General features: G+C 41.4%; 1 protein-coding gene and 2 pseudogenes across 2 annotated transcripts in view; 1 reads left to right on the forward strand and 2 right to left on the reverse strand.

Annotated features, from left to right (window-relative positions):
• Positions 1–2,095: 2,095 nt before the first annotated feature.
• Positions 2,096–19,106, forward strand: part of LOC134473016 (lysine-specific demethylase 4A-like) — a 42,441-nt gene continuing 25,430 nt past the window's right edge. Inside the window, exons 1-7 of one of the 2 annotated variants that reach the window (XM_063236109.1) lie at positions 2,096–2,217; positions 3,618–3,811; positions 14,016–14,065; positions 14,851–14,954; positions 15,446–15,583; positions 16,666–16,913; positions 17,950–18,149. In XM_063236109.1, coding sequence (XP_063092179.1) covers positions 3,726–3,811; positions 14,016–14,065; positions 14,851–14,954; positions 15,446–15,583; positions 16,666–16,913; positions 17,950–18,149 — 826 coding nt within the window. In that variant the 5' untranslated portion in view covers positions 2,096–2,217; positions 3,618–3,725. The remainder of the gene's footprint in view (positions 2,218–3,617; positions 3,812–14,015; positions 14,066–14,850; positions 14,955–15,445; positions 15,584–16,665; positions 16,914–17,949; positions 18,150–19,106) is intronic. The other variant, XR_010043100.1, reaches the window with a different exon arrangement.
• Positions 7,217–8,767, reverse strand: LOC100729033 (mitogen-activated protein kinase kinase kinase 19-like; annotated as a pseudogene).
• Positions 10,745–12,783, reverse strand: LOC111758250 (S-phase kinase-associated protein 1-like; annotated as a pseudogene).

Genomic DNA, 19,106 nt, shown 5'->3' on the forward strand with positions numbered 1-19,106 from the left:
ATTTAACTTCATCTTGAGTGTGGTCTTGCCAAGTTGCCCACATTGGCTGCAGTCCTTCTACCTTAGCATCTTTTTTTTTTTTTTTAATTTTTTTTTTGTCTTTTTCTTTTTTTTTTTTTTTTATCGGTACCGGGGATCGAACTTGCGACTGCCTGCTTGCAAGGCAGGTGCTTATGCCGCTGAGCTAAATCCCCAGCCCCCACACCCTGATATGTAACAAGATTTTTTTTTTCTTTTTCCTTTTTTGCAGTACCCGGGATGGAACTCATGACCTTGTGTTTGCCAGGCAGGCACTTATGCTACTGAGCTAAATCCCCAACCCCTGTAATGAGATTTTTACCACTATTTTAGTCTGTATAACCAGCCAGCTTTAAGAGAACCGACAGATAGAAAGATGTATTTATAACGATTGGTTGAAAGTAGAGGAGTTACTTTAAAAGAGAACATGAATTTTCTAAAACTTATTAATTACTAGGTTAATATTATGGGGCTGGGGATTTAGATCAGTGCCATAAGCACCTGACTGGCAAGCGCAAAGTCAAAAGTTCAATCCCTGGTACCAAATAAAATAAAAATACAATAAAATAGATTAATATTAAAATATAAAGACTGCCAAGTGTGGTGGCACACACTTGTAATCCCAGTACTCGAGGGGCTGAGGTAGCCTGCTGAGGTAGGAGGATCACTGTAAGTTTGAGGCCTGCCTGGACTACATAGTGAGACTGTCGGAAAAAAAAAATTCACAAAATATACATGTATACATGCATATATGTGTGTGTGTATATATATATATAAAATTGTGTGGGCTCAGGGTGTGTCAGCAGTGGTAGAGCACCTGTCTAGCATGAATGAGGCTCTGGATTTGATTCCCAAAAATAAACAACAAAATTCAAGAAGGAACACAATATTGAAGATTTCTTTTTTTCATTTTTCAGTTTCATTTTTGTCTTTATGTCTACTTTTTATCCATTCATAATTCTTTTTTTTTTTCTATTTTAGTAACAGTCTACATTAGTTCTTCCCAACTTTTCATGTATCATAAGGCTTGTTTATTACTGTTTAAATGCTGCATAGGCTGGGCCTGGGTACAAGCTTGTAATTCCAAGACTGAGAGGCAGAGACAGGATGAATCCAGCCTGGGCAGTTTGGGGAGACCCTACTTCAAATGTCTCAAAAAATGGTTTAGGGATATAGCTGAGTATGAAGGACCTGGGTTCAGTTTCCAATAGTGAGGAAAAAGGTTGCATAATAACTTTCAAATTGTGTGAAATCTAAGAAAATGTTTTGGAATACTTGGTATGTGATTATTAAACTGAAAAGTGTAGCTATTTTTATGGCTCCATGTATATATCTTGCATAGGTAGATTTAAATATATATGTATTTCCCTAATTAGAATATTGATCTGCAAAAATATATTTTGTGTTGTAAGTATGGTTTTACATTTTTACTGAAATATTTTGGTTTTAGTCATAATTCTCTGTTGATAGTTACTGCAGAGGGAGTTAGGACCATGGCAGGAAGCTTGGAGAGGCTCCGCCAGTCTCCACTCTACATTCTGACTGGAATTGTTCCATTTTGGTGGTCTTGGGGATTGAAATTCCTATCTCTTTTTATTTTTTATTTTGAGACAAAGTCTTGCTAAGTTGCCCAAGATGGACTCAGTCTTGGGGTCTTTCTGCCTCAGTCTCCTGGAGTGCTGGAATTACAGGTGTGCGCCATAGTGTACCCAGTTGATGCTGGCTGTGTTGTCTGTGGATATGTAGGGATTTGTGTCCTCATTATCAAATGTTTATAAGCTTGTTTTCTTCCCGTGTAGCCAGGCTACACCTGAAAATAGCAGGGTGTAGTTTAGGTGGCTTGTTTTCAGAGAGTTCCTAAAGGACACTCCCTAAAGGCAAATGGGTTTAGGTCTTTACCTACAAGTCGTCACAGGGCCCACAGGGATGTTCTGAAGGCTTGGGGGTCAGGATCATGTCTTGTTCATTTGAAATGTCTTGCTGCAGGGAAGCCCAGGGAGTAGGGGATTGTATTTTACACCGTTGGTGATACTTAATAAATTGACTTTCTTGTAAGTGGCTAATACTGCTTTTTACTTTAAAAGGTACTGTACCCCACGCTACAGTGAGTTTGAAGAGCTTGAGCGGAAATACTGGAAGAACCTCACATTCAATCCTCCCATCTATGGTGCAGATGTGAATGGTACTCTCTATGAAAAGGTGGGCCTCTCTTGAAACCCTCCAGGCTGCATTTTCGGAGTTTGTAATATAATAATATCGCCCTTCCAGGCACATAGTAGGCATTTAAAAGCTTTTTGGTGAATGGGTAGAGGAACAAATGCAAGGCCTACTCCTGACTGATACACTTACTGACTTAATGGTTGGTGCTTTTGCATGTGACTGCACTTTCTTTCTCCCTCTTTGCATGTGAATGGGGCAGTGTGGTGCTCTTTTTTGGGGCTGTGAGGCATGGTCTGTGGGTGGTGGGTGATGAATTCTTGAAAGAGTGTGATGGATCTCATGAAATGACAGAAGCTGTGTGGTTTCTGCAGGAAAAACAGATCCCTGCCTGAGCTAATGAAAGGGATATGTATTTAAGAGGGGAAGCATTTAGCTTTTCAAAACTCTCATGCAAGATTCTGTAGCGAGGGGCTGGAGATTTAGCTCAGTGGCATAAGCTCCTGCCTTGCAAGCAGGTAGTCGTGAGTTCAATCCCCCGTACCGATAAAAAGGAAAAAGACAAAAAAAAAAAAAAAAAAGATTCTGTAGTGAAAGCTATTTTAGCTAGTTGCATTGGCTTGCAGTGGAATTCTTTTTGACTTGAACTGCCTCAGGATGGTAGTAGGCAAATAATTGGCACTGCCTTTGCATGATCAGTCAAGGGGCATTTCTGAATTATCGCACAGAATAATTTTTCACAATTTATGGGGTGGAAAGTATTTCTTTGTTTATTTAGAGACAGAATTTTGCTATGTAACCCAAGCTGGCCTTATTCTGGCAGCAGCTGCCTGCCTCAGCCTCCTGAGTGCTTGGATTATAGTCCTTTGCCACCACGCTTGGCTGAAAGAATTTATTTACCAAATGAAATTTGAAGTTTGTGACAACCATTTTGGGGAATGGTGGAGTGAAGCTTCTAGGGATGAATGTTGGGTAGGTGCTGTGAGGATCCACAGATAGGGAAATGAAAAAAGAGGGCACAGTAATCCAGGACCTGCTCATAAAATGACCCTAAAGACTTAGCTTTAAGAAATTGAAGTGAAAAAAAGCCACACTATTGTTAATTCCTATGTTTTCCTTTTTTAGATTTTTTAAAAAGTTACAAATGGTTTGAAGATTTCTTTTGGAGTTCAGTTTCTTTAGCTTCCATGCAGTCTTCCTCCTGGAGTTCAGAACAAGTGATCGTCCCCCTTACTCATCTTCCCTCATGCTGGTGTTGTTTGTTCAAGGCAGCATTTTCCCTTTGTAGGCATATAGATCCTTCCCCATGCAGCTGTGAAAGTGACCAGGCATGCTGTGTTGTTGGAGGTGGCTGCTCACCTGAGGCCTTCTATGTGGTTTGCAGGTTCAGAGTGCCAGTTTACCCTATGACGTAACTGCCCCGGCCTACCCTTTTTTTGCAGCACGTCGATGAGTGGAATATTGGCCGGCTGAAGACCATCTTGGACTTGGTGGAGAAGGAGAGTGGGATCACCATTGAGGGAGTGAACACCCCATACTTGTATTTTGGCATGTGGAAGACGTCCTTTGCCTGGCATACGGAAGACATGGACCTGTACAGCATCAACTACTTGCACTTCGGAGAGCCAAAGTCCTGGTAAATTCAGCCTGCTGTTGGAAATGGGCTTTTCTCCCTTCCTGTACCTGGAAAACACTTCTTTGCGTGTTAAAACACAGATCCTACTGCTTAACTTTTGGGGTAGAGCTGGCATTCTGTTTTTGAGACAGGTAATAAGATGGTGTTGGAGCTTGGACATGCTTGTGGGAGCAAGGCTTTCAAGAATAGCTGTACAGCATTGGGAGAGCTGGTGTCAGCTGAGTTACTGGGAGCCATGGAGCTTCGGCTGACCCGCTGCTCTCTGACTTCCGAGGGATGAATTTTTTCCTTCCTTCCTTCCTTCCTTCCTTCCTTCCTTCCTTCCTTTCTTTTTTGCTGCTACTGGGAATTGAACTCAGGACTTTGCCAAGCAGGTGCTGTGCTGCCGTGCTCAATCCCCTGCCCCTCGAGGGATTTCTAAGAGATAGATTCTCAGGCTGGAGTCATTACTTCTGATGATAGAAAGCTTTCTTTCCCTCTTGGAAACATCATTTTTTCATGAGCAGCAGTATACTTACCACAACTGTGGATCCAAGAGGCTCAGCAAGTGTTTCCTGCTCTCCGGGATGATGCGAGTCTTGGGAGACAGATGGTTCTGCTCTCTGCTGCTCTGCCCTGTCCCCAGTGTCCGCGGGCTTTTACTGAAGGTGCTGCACTCACAGCAAGCCCGGCAGATGAAGTCCTCATCTTCCCACGGGAGGAGACAGGAAGCAGAAAGTAGAGTGTGAGCAAAGCTCTGAAGGGCAAGCAGTGGTACGCAGGGCCACTTAGGAAGAGCGTGTGGGTGGAGCATGTGGGAAATGGAGAAGCCGTGACGGGGGATAGCAAGCAAAGCTGAGTCCTGAACACTGAGTCGGATATAACTGGGATGATGGTGAATGGGGGAAGGTTTGTGAGAGAGAGCCGAGAGAAGTGAGTCTGGGATCTGGAAGCAGAAGAGCAGAGCTCCTGGTTGAGAGCGGAGGGCACAGTTGTTTAGGAGCTGGAGCCCGCAGGAAGAGAGTGCTAGGCTGGATGGGACTCCGTGGACCAGTAAGAGCATTAGTGAAACCATAACCATTAGCATTGCTGCTCCAGCATCTTCAGTCTCCTCTCTTCCCCGGGATTTTCCTTTTTTTCAGGTGCTTTCTAGTTTCTTTTTTTGTACCTGGAATTGAACTCATGACCTTGCGCTTACTAGGCAAGCACTTAAGCCACGAGCTAAATCCCTAGCACTTGCAGCTTCTAGAGCCATTTGAGCCTGTGCCTACTGACTGACATTGTCTTACTGCTTCCACTAGATGGCTGGATTTGGAGAGTCTGTAAATGTTGCTTTTGCATTCTCACCATTGTTTGCTCCTCAAATTCCCTGCCTTTGGGATTGCATATCAAGAAAGATTATCTAGTTGTTACACAAACTTCCTTGAGCATCTGAAATGAGACCTCCAACCTGAGTTTGGTGGTACACACTATAATCCCAGCACTCAGGAGACTGAGGCAGGAGGATTGCCCAAATTCAAGACCAGGCTAACCTCTGTAGCAAGACTGGGTCTCAAAAAACAAGATAAAACAAAAAATAATGAGATGGGCACTCTAGAGATTTCTGCAAAGTTGTTTGATGGATCTCAAAGCCCTCAAGTTGACTTTCCTCCTGTTTCCTTTTCCTAATGAAGCTATTTAGGATGACAGGTTTTTTGTTTTGTTGAGTAATTTTTTTTTGAGGTGGGCTCTTGCCCAGCTGGTGTCCACCTCCTGAGATCAAGCAGTTCCTCCTGCTTCAGCCTCCCCAACCCTGTGACCACAGGATTGGGCCACTGCACCTGGCCAAAATAATCTCTTGGATACTTTCTTTCTTTTCTTCTTTCATTCATTCATTCATTTATGTCTTTTTGATATAATGTCTCACTATGTAGTCCAGGCTGGCCTGGCTCACTTTGTAGCCTAGGCTAGTTTTTTTTTTTTTTTTTTGAAGTGGTGATCGAACTCACAACTTCAAGCTTGCTGGGCAGCCGAGGCTAATCTTAAACTTGCAGTGATCCTCTTGCCTCAGCCTCCTGAGTACTGAGATTATAGGAGTGTGCCAGCACACCTGACTGTCTTGGATGGATTATATAAAGGTTAAAAAGTTTCTGTGTTTCACAATGTAAAGTTTAATAGTTTTGGAGAAGGCACTGTCCCACTTTACTTGACTTTTTTTTTTTTTTTTTTTTTTTTTTGTCTTTTTTCCTTTTTATCGGTACCAGGGATCGAACTCACAACTGCCTGCTTGCAAGGCAGGCGCTTATGCCGCTGAGCTAAATCCCCAGCCCCTTTACTTGACTTTTTGAAGAGCAGTTTCTGTGATGTCTATACACCCTAGTGGGTGAAGGAGTAATTAATTACTGAGTAATTAATTTACAGTGTAAATGTTACAGTGTAACATTTATGCAGATGAAGGACAGTGGGCTCAGCAGCAGCAGCAGCAGCAGCAGCAGCAGCAGCAGCTGGGGGCCAGGACCCTCCATGTCTCTTCTGTCTCTGCCTTACTTTCTGTTGTAATATTTAGATCTTTGATTCATTTCAAATTTAATTTAGTACACAGTGAAAAGTAAGTGTCCAGTTTTAATCTTCAGCATGTGCAAACCCCATTTTTCCAGCACCATTTATTAAAGAGGCTGTCTTTCTTCCAGTGAATGTGTTTGGCACCTTTGTCAAAGATAAACTGGCTGACTGTGTCTGGAGTTGTTTTTGTATCTTTTTAGATGGTCTGATTTTGCAGCTCAGGGTGACCTTTAGCTCACTTTGCAGCTCACTTTGTAGCACAGCCTGGTCTTGAATTTGCAGTGACCCTCCGGCCTTAGCTGCCCAAGTGCTAGGAATACAGTCACATGCCACCATACCTGGCTTGCTTCTTTATCTTCTAATTGATGCCTCAGATCTGGGTTTTTTCTTCTTCCTGGCACCATGCTGTTTTTATCATAGTAGTTTTATAGTGCAGTTTTTTATTGTTGTTGTTGTTGTCTTTTTTATTTTTTTTTTTTTTTTTTGATTGGTTGTTGTCTTTTTGAGACAGGGTCTTGGTATGTATTTCAGGCTGGCCTTGAGCTCACTTTGTAGCCCAGACTGGTCTTGAACTTCCAATGGTCTTGAACTTTCAGCCTTCCAAGTGCTGGGATTACAAGTGTGTGCCACCAGGCCTGGCTTTGTAGTACAGTTTTAAGTTGGAAATTGTGATGTCCCCTGCCTTCCCTTTGTTGGCCAGAATTACCTTTGCTATTCTAGGTCTTTTGTTTTCCAAATGAATTTTAGGATTGTTTTCTCTAATTCTGTGAGATACGCTATTGACATTTTGATTGGGATTGCATTAAATCTGTGTAACAGTTTTGGAAGTGTGGCCATTTTCACTATATTGGTTCTTTCTACTGAAGAACAAGGAACATCTTTCCATTTTTTTTTTCTTTATACAGTTTATTTAAAACTAACAACAGGGAAACTGAAAATGGAAATATATAAAGTAATAGAGATAGATATTATAGTTCATGGTTAATCAAAACTGTAAACACTAGAATAGGTTCTCATTATTTAAAATATTCTTCTCATACATACGGATAGTACCTCAAGCTTGAGGGTGCTAATAGGTAAGATTTTTAGTGACACTGCAGAATCTGGTTAAGACATTGAATTTCCAGTAGGAACACAAGGGTCTCAACCATCATTTCCCACAGGTAAGCAGTAACATCATTTGTAGACCCTGGGAAGAACCTTGTGTGTTCACTTATTTCTTGTCACAAAAGAGTGCTTCAGAAGCCGGAAGGCAGAGGCCACTCATGCTGGCCCACTGCTGGGCACATGGCACACAAAGTCTGCTGCATTTCCTGAGAAGTGGTCTGGCAAAGGAGGTGTGCTCCACTATAAAACATGGCTGCCATCCTGTGCATGGAAGCCAGCGGAGCCTTACCTGTGGCTGTCACAAACAGTGTAACCAGTGCTTCAGATCACTCTATTTCTTGCTGTAGCCGGGCTCATTGATGACTTTGGGATCATCCAGTATGGAGTCCATGCGTGAACTTCATCATGTCACTGTGAGTGCCATTTAAGCCTGCCCCCAGGCCAAAAGCTTGACACAGCCAGAATCCGCTTTATTATTCCAGTTGGCAGCAGTATAACATTATTTCCTTTGATATCTTGATGTACCACACAGTTCTCACGGAGATTAGCAACACCTTGCAGGATTTGTTTTGTATATTTACTATGTGTAAATATTATGTCAGGCAGTGGCCCAAAACAGCCTCTAATGCTAGAGATCGAGCCACCAGGAATAAACTCCATGAAAGTGCTTACAGTGTTCTCTTCCAAACACGTCCCCAGATAGGCCACAATGTTTACATGTTTCAGCGCTTTGAGCAAAACTACTTCTTCCTGAAGTTTTCGGTATTGCTTTTCTTCAGAAGCCAGTTTATCAGAGGTGTCCAGAGTTACTTGTTTTACAGCTATTAACTGCCCTTGGCTAGTGAGACTAAAGTACACCCTTGGTCCACAGGATAGATTCTTCATGCTTCAAACTATTTTCAGAAAACATCCTCTTTTCATTTGAGGTCAGAAATTCCTTCTCCTCACATACCCTGAACCCATTACTGTACCTGTGTATTGTGGTATTTGTCATCTTTCTAATGCTTTTTTGGTATTTCCTCTCCTCTCAGGACACAATTTAAGTTTTCAGTACCTCTTACTTGCTATTATTTGGCAAGACTTATTATCTTTTTATAACAGCTAGTAGTTCTGCAGCTAGATAATCTAATATTTCCATTGTCAATTTTTCATTCTTTACTGAATACAGAATTTCTTTGGAAATTGAACTTGTATCCTTCAAAGTTTTTCCAAACTGACTTATTTGTTCAGGATCCAAAGAATGTGCCCAGTGTTGATATGTTTGAAAAGATGTGCTTTCTTGCTTTTCTTGGAAAGAAACTTGCAAGTGTTTTAGGTTTATCTAAAACGTCAAATTCTAGGTAATTCATTAACATTTGGCTGTCATTTATTTTTGAGAGGTGTTTGTTACTCTGCTTTTCTGGCAATGTGAGCTCCATAGAACTCTTCTCAGTGGGCGCGGCCCAGATGTTTTCCAAAGGGGCACTTTGGGTCTGATGATGTAGCTTTTCAAGTTCTTGCAGATCACTAAGTCTCACGGTGAGTATGCAGTGGTTAGAAATGTCTTCATTGGAAGACTCTTGCATGGCAGTTTCTTCCACAATGGATAAATCTTTGTGTGTGTGTGTGTGTGTGTGTGTGTGTGTGTGTGTGTGTATGTGTGTGTGTGTGTGTATCTAAAATCTTCATTAGATAGGTTGTGTATCTTTTCTCTCACAAATGATATTTCTAGTACAGTTTTTTAAGAGAGATTATCAAATGTAGTTCAGAACCCACAGGCATGGTACCTTCATATTATTTTCATACCTGCAGAGAGAAGAAAGATGTTCTAACATGCCTTAAGGGTAGCTCTTGTCTCCTAAGTTGAGGATGAGTAAGCCTTCCTGGGTTTAAAAATTGTAGTAGGCACTGTCTAAAACTCTTTGTAGGCTAACAATTCCATTTAAAGTAACATTTATTATTGAACATTTACTGTGTGTATCAGGCACTTTTTTTTTTCTTTCCAGTTTTTACTGATTTTTTTTTTTTTTCCCCAAATCAACAATGGATAAATCTGAAACAAGAAGGAATTGGTTCTATTCAGGGGCCTTCTCCAGAGTCTGGGCTGAGCTTTATCTCTAGAAGTTAGAAGGTCATTTCCTGGAGATTTTATCTGCCAGCCCTGTACCATTGCCATTTTCAATGTCTTGTAGGTTTCTACGTGCAACATTTAAAAAAAAAATCTTTCCATTTTCTGATACCCTTTTTAATCTCCTTTTTCAGAGTACTGTAATTTTCAGTGTAGAAGTCTTTTACTTCCTTTGTTAGACTGACTCCTAGTTATTTCATTTTTTTGGATGTTACTGTGAAAGATGTTTCTCTAATTTCTTCTAGTGAATTTGTTATTCATGTACAGGAAAGCTGCTGATGTGGTGCATTCTATTTGCCTGTATCTTACTGAAGGTTTTTCTGTCTGTGTTCATTAGGAAAATAGGACTGTGGTTCACTTTTTTGATTGGATCCTTCTCTGGTTTTGGTATCAGGATAATGCTTGCCTCCAAGAATGACTTTGGGAGTATTGATTGCTTAAAATTCATTCAAGACTTAAAGTACCAACAACTTTGCTCAGACTAGAAGAAATTCAGGCATTGTTTTGGAATCTGCACTAACTACACATGCAGTGAGGACAGTATTATGCTAATACAGTTGATTTGCTGCTGCATTTGTCTCTTGTCGATTTTTAATAAACAGCAGTGCAACTAATATTTGGACATTTTTTATAGTATTATGTTGTCAGGCACAACCTTTTTTTTCTTTTCTTTTTTGTCTTTTTCCTTTTTATCGGTACCGGGGATTGCTCACAACTGCCTGCTTGCAAGGCAGGTGCTTATGCCGCTGAGCTAAATCCTAGCCCCTCCTTTTTTTCTTTTAAAACCATTTTATTCAAATATAGAAAGAAAGAAAAAAAAGATGAAAAAGAAAAAACTCCAACAAAATTTCAAAGCACATCAATGGGGGGGAACAATAAGAACATACATTGAGCATTGTCATCCTCAAGTCATTCACCCAGAGCACAAGACATCTGCCTTTAATTGTATGAACAATACCAGCACAAATCTGTCTCTTCAAAATTAGTAGTGTAACTCTTTTAACTAGTGTTTTTTTTGGTCTTTTTCCTTTTTATCAGTACCGGGAATCGAACTCACAACTGCCTGCTTACAAGGCAGGTGCTTACGCTGCTGAGCTAAATCCCCAGCCCCTTAACTAGTGTTTTTATATATACATATACATACACATACGTTTTTTCTTTCAGTTTGTCACACTAATGAAACATGATGTTTATGCATGTGTGTCCTATTTATTTCACTATTGAGTATGTTTTCAAGGAGACACAGCATTTTATTTCTCCTCATACCATTGGTGCTCCTTGTTTACCTGACTGCTGCTTCTTTAGTAAAGTCATTTTTGATATCAAAGTGATTCTCCTCAGGAATTTTCCACTGGCCATGTTGACAATAGTCCTTTGGTGTCTAGGTAGTTTGCTGCCAGAATAAGTTTATATTTATTTTATTTTTTTTTAGAATAGATTTAAAAGAACTGCCTTGGTCACCTTTCAGGAATTCTTGGTCCCAAACAGGGATATCATCTGTTCACTTCGGTCTCATCGTCCTTGGGAGGAGGAGGGTCATCCTTGTGGTGGGTACACCAATAAGTAACTTTGTTGTAAAATATGGCAGCATTAACATGTGGTAGAGGAATTGGGTCATCTCCTTCATCATCCATTCCCAAATCTTGCAGTGTAGTCTTGTCACAGATTGTTTGGCAATTTCAACATCAACTTCACATATCTCCTTTAGAACTCTGCAGCTTAATTGAAGGTACCTAGTGCCTACGAGTAATGCATTTATTCTTCTCAGCGAAGAAAGTCTTAGAGCAGTCGACCTTCTGGTGTTTGTTCTCTAAGAGGCCTGCAGGCCTGAGGTAGCAAATAAAGCCTGTATTTGATTTTTCATGTCCATTAATCTTTGTTTTATATGTCATTGGGTGTGCTGGTATTTGGTGCATATATATTTACGATTGTTATATCTTCCTCCTGGATTGTTGCCTTAAAACTTTACTCTTTCTTAATCAGGCTTGGTTCGAAATTCACTTTGTTTCATATAGAATAGCTATCTGTGCTTTTCTTTAGGTTACTATCACATGGAGCGTTGTTTTCCATCCTTTGACGATCAGTCTATGAAATTCTTTTAGAATTAAATGTATTTCTTGTATGCAACATATTATTGGATCTTACTTCTTGATCAGTTTTGCCAATCTCTTTCTTTTGATTGGTGAAATTCAGGCCATTAACATTGATGATTTTAAAATCTGATTTATCTTTGTCATGTTATTTTCCCTTTTATTCTTTTCAGTTAGCTGTTTGCGTTTGGTAGGTTCATTATGTTGGACTTCATGGCAGAGTTGTCCTTGGTATTTCTTTCTAGAATGTCCTGCAGAACATTTTGGAGTGCTGATTTGGTGGTCACTAATTTCTTCAAGTATTCTTTGTCATGGAAGTGTCTTATTTCTTCGACAGTTTTGAAAGATAGTTTTGTGGGATACATCAATCTAGGTTGGAGGAGGTTTTCTATAAGGATTTGATATCCTTCACTGCAATCTTCACTGAGGGTTTGTGTTGAGAAGTGTGGTGTGATTCTGATGGGCTCCTTTATAGTTGATTTGTTTCTTTCCTGTAACAGGTTTTAATATTCTGTTCTTGTATGAGTTTATAGAATCTTCACTATCATTTGCTTCAGTGTAAATTAAAATTTTTTTGGTAATGGCTAATTGAACTTTTATATATGCCTTACTTATCTCTATGTCAAAATCTTTTTCCATTTTTGGACAGTTTTTCTGTTATTGCTTTTGTGAACAGGTTTTCTTATGTTGCTTGCGCTATCTCCTGCTTTTTCATTGACTGATCAATCTTGTTTGCATCATCTAGCAGTTGTTGAATTGATGTTTTGTGATCCCTTGATACTTTTCAGAAATCTTTCTTTTTATGATTGCTAACCACAGTCCTGTTTTTATACCTGATCTTTTTTTGGTTGTTTAATCAGTACCCAGGATTGAACTCACGACTGCCTGCTTGCAAGGCAGGTGATTATGCCACTGAGCTAAATCCCTAGCCCCTATACCTGATCTTCTGTTCTCACATTGGCTCATTCTGCTAAGCATATTTCAGTGCAATTTGTAATCTCCTGGGCATCTATTTAAATTGCTTTCATGGATTCTACTTTTTTGCTATGTTGGGAGTTAATGATGTTCATCATTTTTGTAAGCTCCTTTTTTTTCTTTTTAGCTTTGTGTCTTGAGTCACTTACCATATCTTTCACTATGGTCACCATCTGTGAAGTTATCTGAGAAATTATTTTTAATTTGATTTTCTTCTAGAACCTTGTCCATCTGCTTTGTTACCATTTCAGGTAATTGAATTGACCTCTGGGTTTGCCTCTGGTGAGCTGGAAGTCTTGGGTTGCATCTTGATTATGTGTCTTGCCTTTTTTTTTTTTTTTTTTTTTTTTAAGTTTAATTCTTGGGTTGATGTTCGTAAATTGCTTATGGCAAGTATCTTTATTGCTGGTATTTAGAACCTTTAGGAAATGACTACTCAGATGTCTTCCAGGCGTAACTGGCTTTTGGATTTGAGTCTGTTGCAAGATCCTACCTCTTCAGTTTATTGGTGATGAAGAGTTGCTGCGTGCTTGACCCAGCCCTGGTTCTTTGGCACTGGTAGATAGTATTTTTTATGACTCTTAGGACATCTCAGTCTTGGCATACCAGGAAGAACAGCTGATTAGAAAAATTATGTCCCCTTGGCTAAAGTACTACAAGGAACAGTAACAATAGCATAAAACACAGGCTGGAAAATAACCAAACCATGATAAGCATTAATTTCCCACCTTTAACTGTGAACTATATGTGTGGTTATATAATAATCAAAAACAAACCAGAAAATTGTATACAGTAAATATTTTTTCAGTATGGTGATTTTACCTCAGAGGAGAAAATTTAAAAAGCAGTTAAGGGGAAAAATACAGGAATAGAAAAGGAAGAGGTTAGAAGCAAGGCAGTAGGATAAAGGAAGAGTACACAAACTTCGGGAAACTGGTGAAGAAGGCAGTAGAGAAAAAAAGAAAAAAACCCAGCAGAACCGAAGGACAGCAAAAAACCATAATGTGTTTGCACTCATAGAAAAAGAAACAAAAATGAAAACCATGCCAAACAGAAATAAGAAAATTTTAAAAAGGAAGAAAATGAGGAAAAATGTCAACTTCAAAGCACAGGTCTGCTGTTACTGCTAGACCACACAGAGAACAGATCCAGGTTGATTAATCCCAGCAATCCAGCTGTAGATTTACAGGTGTGTGCGTGTGCACGTGTGTAGTGAATAATCCACATGCAGTGCTCAGATCAGGGTGGTTGATACAACCTTTACCTCAGACATAACCATTTCTTGGTGCTGAGATGCTGGAGAACGTTTTGTGTTGTCGTCGAGGTGTCTTGCATGTAGTGACAAGCCCCTTGGATCCTTTCCCTGGTCCTCTTCTGAGCATCTCTTGCTCTCATGTCATTGCAGGTACTCTGTTCCACCCGAGCATGGAAAACGCCTGGAGCGCCTCGCCAAAGGTACCATTTTTCCTCAACATGTTAAGTAGGACCCACCAAGAAGCCGTGTTGCTGGCCCCAAAATACCCATTCTCTGTGGTCAGTGTGGTCTTTCATAGGCCACCAGGAGGGACTGAGTACAGCTGCAGGTTGCTCCTGTCACAGAGCAGCTTCAATCCTAGCCTTTCTGTGTTCTTTCCCAGAAGGGATTTAGTCCTTCCTTTGACGGTCACCTGAGTTCCCCTGAGCATCGGTTTCTTTGGCCAGAAAAGTACAAGAGTTATATAATTTCTTTCTTTCTTTTTTTTGGTGCCGGGGATTGAACTCGCGACCTGATGTTTGCCAAGCAGGCACTTATACCGTTGAGGTAAACCCCTGGCAAAAGTTGTATTAAGTATAGTTTCTCTGCCAAAACCTCAGATGTTAAAAGTAAAAATTGACTTAGTGTTTGTTTTTTTTTTTAAAGTGGACCATGACAGAATTGTACATTCAGAATTTTTTTTCACGCGTCAGGTTAGATTGTGTTGTAGATATGTTATTGACAAAAGACGGAGGACACAGTCTCAATCTTTTAGGACTGCAGAAAGTCCTAGTTTCAAAGCTGTGTAAGAATAGAGGGACCTTGAATGATCTCAGTTTCCACTGGCGAATATTAGAACCCACCCAGAGCCAGAAGCCTCCTTGCACATCAGGTTGATGATTTGTCCTGTTTATCAGCCCGATGAAATCCACAGATGAAGTGACGGAAGTATTACAGTCAGTGGAGGAACACCATGTTAATTCTGTCCTCTGGTCTGTTTAAACAGGCTTTTTCCCAGGAAGTGCTCAAAGCTGTGAGGCTTTTCTTCGCCATAAGATGACCCTGATATCCCCTTTAATGCTGAAGAAATACGGCATTCCTTTTGACAAGGTGAGCTGGTGTGACGGACAGAGTCCTTAGACTTCCATAGAAACCACCTTTCTGGTCTTTGGACTTTATTCTGGTTCATCACTCTTTCCCTCTGATCTGCAAGGGGAGACTTTGATCTAAAGTGGCTAGTGTGCCTTCACACTGCCAAGGGAAGAGTCAGGTTCTCTGCAGTGTGTTAATTGGAAGGAGTGGTTGATTATAGCTGTGATGTACTTGTGATGTGTGAGGCTTTGCGTTTTATACAAGACAGCAAAACTCCAGTGATTTCTCTCTCTCTCTCTCTTTTTTTTTGTACTGGGGATCAAACTCATGACCTTGTGCTTGCCAGGCAGGGACTTGTTTCACTGAGCTATATCCCTAGCCGAAAACCCCAGTAATTTTAGAACCTGCCCTTGGTTGCCCAGCTATGTGGTTCAGACCTGGAATTCAGGAGTTGAGTTCTGTAGATTTCTCCTGTGTGGGGGAGCTCTTTTAAATCTGTTCTTGTTCAGGTGACTCAAGAAGCTGGCGAGTTTATGATCACTTTCCCTTATGGCTACCATGCTGGTTTTAACCATGGCTTTAACTGTGCGGAATCTACCAACTTTGCTACACGTCGATGGATTGAATATGGCAAACAAGCTGTATTGGTAAGTTTACTTGATAGCTTCCTATAACCCTACAACTAAGACAGTGTAGTTGAACAAATTCTGTTTTTTCCCCAGTACTGGTGATTTAACTTACACACTTCACATTGAACTTCTTCCCAGCACTTTTCATTTTTCGTTTTGAGATAGGTTCCCACTGAGTTCCCCAGGCAGGACTCCTTGCAGTCCACCTATCTCAGCCTCACAAGTGTTGGGACTTTAAACATATTTGAGTGTGTGTGCTAGTGGATAAATGCTTGTTGGGTATATTGAATAGTATCAAAACATTTCTTAGAGCTGCTGGAATTTGAAAACAAAATAGGCCAGGAATGTATAAAGTGTGAGTAGTTTGTGTTTATAAATAATATAAATGAGTCTAGGCATGGGCTGACCATGGTGACACCTACCTGTAATCCCATCATTTTTAGAGGCTGAGGCAGGAGTATTACAAGTTTGAGCCCAACCTGGTAATGTTTATTGAGATCCTGTTTCAAAATTTAAAAAAACCTAAAAACAGCTAGAGATGTAATTTATGCAAAAGCCCTGGGTTTGCTCCTAGTACCACCAAAAGAATTTAAAAAATTTTATTTTAAAATGTGTTTTGCTTTGAGAAGTATAAAGTGAGGTTATACTTTTAAGTTCATTTGCCTTTAAGCTGTACATACATACAGTATTTCTTGCAGTGGGCATTCTGAGATTTCTCTGTTGAGCGATTCTTAGGGTTTTACTTTTAACTGTGAGAAGCAATGGGGCTGGATCTTTGACCCAGAATAATGATGTTGCATGTGTGGCCCTGAGATGACTGACGAACATGAAGGCACCTAAGTGCAGAGCCGAGTGTCTAACCGTTCTCCACATATCTCCTCGGTGCCAGGTGGCGTCGCCTCTGTGCTATGCAGTCTGTGTCCTTGGTTGCTGCTTTCTGATGTGTAGGGCTATGCAAGGATGGTGCACAGTACCCTGACCTCTGAACGAAAACAGCTTTTTAAGCCAGATCGTAGTTTTTCTGCTTGGAGGGGGAGGTGCCACATGGGATGAGGTGGAAGTCAACAAGGTAGCCTTCACCTGAAGGTTGTTTGTGACAGTGCTCCTGCAGAAAGGATATGGTGAAGATCTCCATGGATGTGTTTGTGAGGAAGTTCCAGCCAGAAAGGTACAAACTTTGGAAAGCTGGCAAGGACAGCGCGGTCATCGACCACACTCTGCCTACTCCAGAAGCCGCTGAGTTTCTCAAAGAGTGTGAACTACCACCAAGAGCCGGGAGTGAAGAGGAGTGCCCTGAAGAGGACATGGAAGGGGTGGAGGACGGAGAGGAGGGAGACCTGAAGAGAAGGTAACAGGCAGCCCGTTTTGGGCCTGGCTCTTGGCGAAGGGGTTGGGACAGCTCCCACAAGCTCCAGAGAGGCTGTTCCAAAGTGGGGTGTTGGAATCCTGTCCAAGGGGGGTTTCTTGGTGTAGAGCCAGTGATTTGCCATTGCTTCCTTGTAACTCTTACTCAGGAATGAGGACAGTAAATCTGCAGTCTTTGGGAGCAAGGGGCAAGACTCTTCTTATGCCAGAAAAGGCCATTTTTCACTTCATATTGGTGTTTTTTTTTTTTTTTCTCCTTGTCTTTTTTTTGGGGGGGGGGGCGCGATACTGGGGATTGAATTTACAACTTTGTACTTGCCAGACAGGCGCTTGTATTGCTGAGCTAAATCTCTGACCCTTTCCTTTGTCTTTTTTTTTTTTTTTTTTTTTGTCTTTTTCCTTTTTATCGGTACCGGGGATCCAAGTCACGACTGCCTGCTTGCAAGGCAGGCGCTTATGCCGCTGAGCTAAATCCTCAGCCCCTCCTTTGTCTTTTTGAGACAGAGTTTTGCTATGGAAACTATGGAGTTCAGGCTGCCCTTGAACTCACTTTGTAACCCAGACTGGTCTTGGACTCACAGTGATCCTCCTGCCTTACCTTTCCAAGTGCTGGGATTACAGGCATGTGCCATCATGCCTGGCGCAGTTTTTTTTTTTTAAAGGAGAGAGAGGTGCCAGGAACAAGACTCAGTTGTGTAAGAGTAATAGATTGTGTTCAAAAGAGATTATAAGTTGGCGTTGTCAGAGTCTGAGGCAGAAGATCTGTGTTCTGAGAAGAGTTTGACCTAGGCCATGCCATGTTGGAAAGGTAGGAGGGCTATTTATGGGATACCTTGTGTGCCTTTTTTCAATCCTCACAGCAAATCTTATACTTTGCATGTGATGGAATTAGCAATAAGAGGCAGCTTGAGTTTCAAGTCAGACCACTCAGGACCTGGCCATTTATTGTGCGTTGTGTGTGGACATGTGTGAATGTTTTGGTATGTGGGGTCTTACAGGATTTACCCTCTCCCTCACAGCCTGGCCAAGCATCGTATAGGAACAAAGAGGCACCGGGTTTGTCTGGAAATACCACAGGAGGTGAGTCAGAGTGACCTGTTCCTCAAGGAGGAGCTGAGCTCTGGCCAGTATGAGATGACGGAGTGCCAGGCCACACTTGCTCCCGTGAGGCCCACCCACAACTCTGTGCGGCAAGTTGAGGATGGTCTACCCTTCCCAGGTGAGTTAAAACTGTGGTCATCACAATGCTGACGTTTGTCTATTGTATTGAGAGAGCCACATCTGAGCAGACTCAGAAGTGGATTGTGAGAAGTGCTTTGCTTAGAAGTATGCAGGGGGCAAGGGGCTGGGGATATAGCTCAGCGGCATAAGTACCTGCCTTGCAAGCAGGCGGTCGTGAGTTCGATCCCCGGTACCGATAAAAATGAAAAAGACAAAAAAAAAAAAAAAAAAAAAAAGAAGTATGCAGGGGGAATGCTGATGGCTTTGTTGGTCACTGTTAGCAGATGGCCTGGGCAGTTGCAGAGTAGTCTGCTTTATGAGGGGGTACCAGGAATCAAACTTTGTGCTTGCCAGGCAGGCACTTGTGCCACTGAGCTATATCCCGGGCCTTGGCCTGCCATTTTAAAGAGTTTGGTCTCTTGAAAACTTGAGACATTTGTATTTTAAGAAGAAGAGTAGTATAAAGCATAGTGGCTCATAGCTGGAATACCAGGTTGAGATAAGACAATTGAAAGTAAAATTTAAGCTCAATCTGGGCAGTTTAGTGATTTAATGAGATCTTGTCTTAAAATTTTAAAAAGGACCAGAGATGTAGCTTAGTGTGAACACCTAGGTTCAATGACTAATACTAGAGGGAAAAAAAACGTGGCCACCAGATGGTCATTGAGACTAGGTTTGTTAGGGAGAGGCTTGCCTCATTCTTATTCAGGCTTGGAGAAATGAGTTGCCGATGCTGTGGTGTGGCTGCTGACTGTACCACAGAGTGTATCTGCTGTCAGCCAGGTAGCACTGTGCTCTCAGAGCCTGTTCAGACTGGCTGCTCCTGAGCAGGCTTACTAGCATGAGTAGCTAGGTCAGTGCCAGGCTCAGGACTGTAGGTCCTGCAGGAGACCTGGAAGGAAGTGGCAAGCTCTGCTTGCTGAATCTTGTTATGTGGAAGTGCTACCCCGTCTTG

The sequence above is a fragment of the Cavia porcellus genome, unplaced genomic scaffold (genome assembly GCF_034190915.1).
Source record: "Cavia porcellus strain 051 isolate PalLab524CR breed Dunkin Hartley unplaced genomic scaffold, mCavPor4.1 scaffold_25, whole genome shotgun sequence".
Lineage (NCBI taxonomy): Eukaryota > Metazoa > Chordata > Mammalia > Rodentia > Caviidae > Cavia > Cavia porcellus.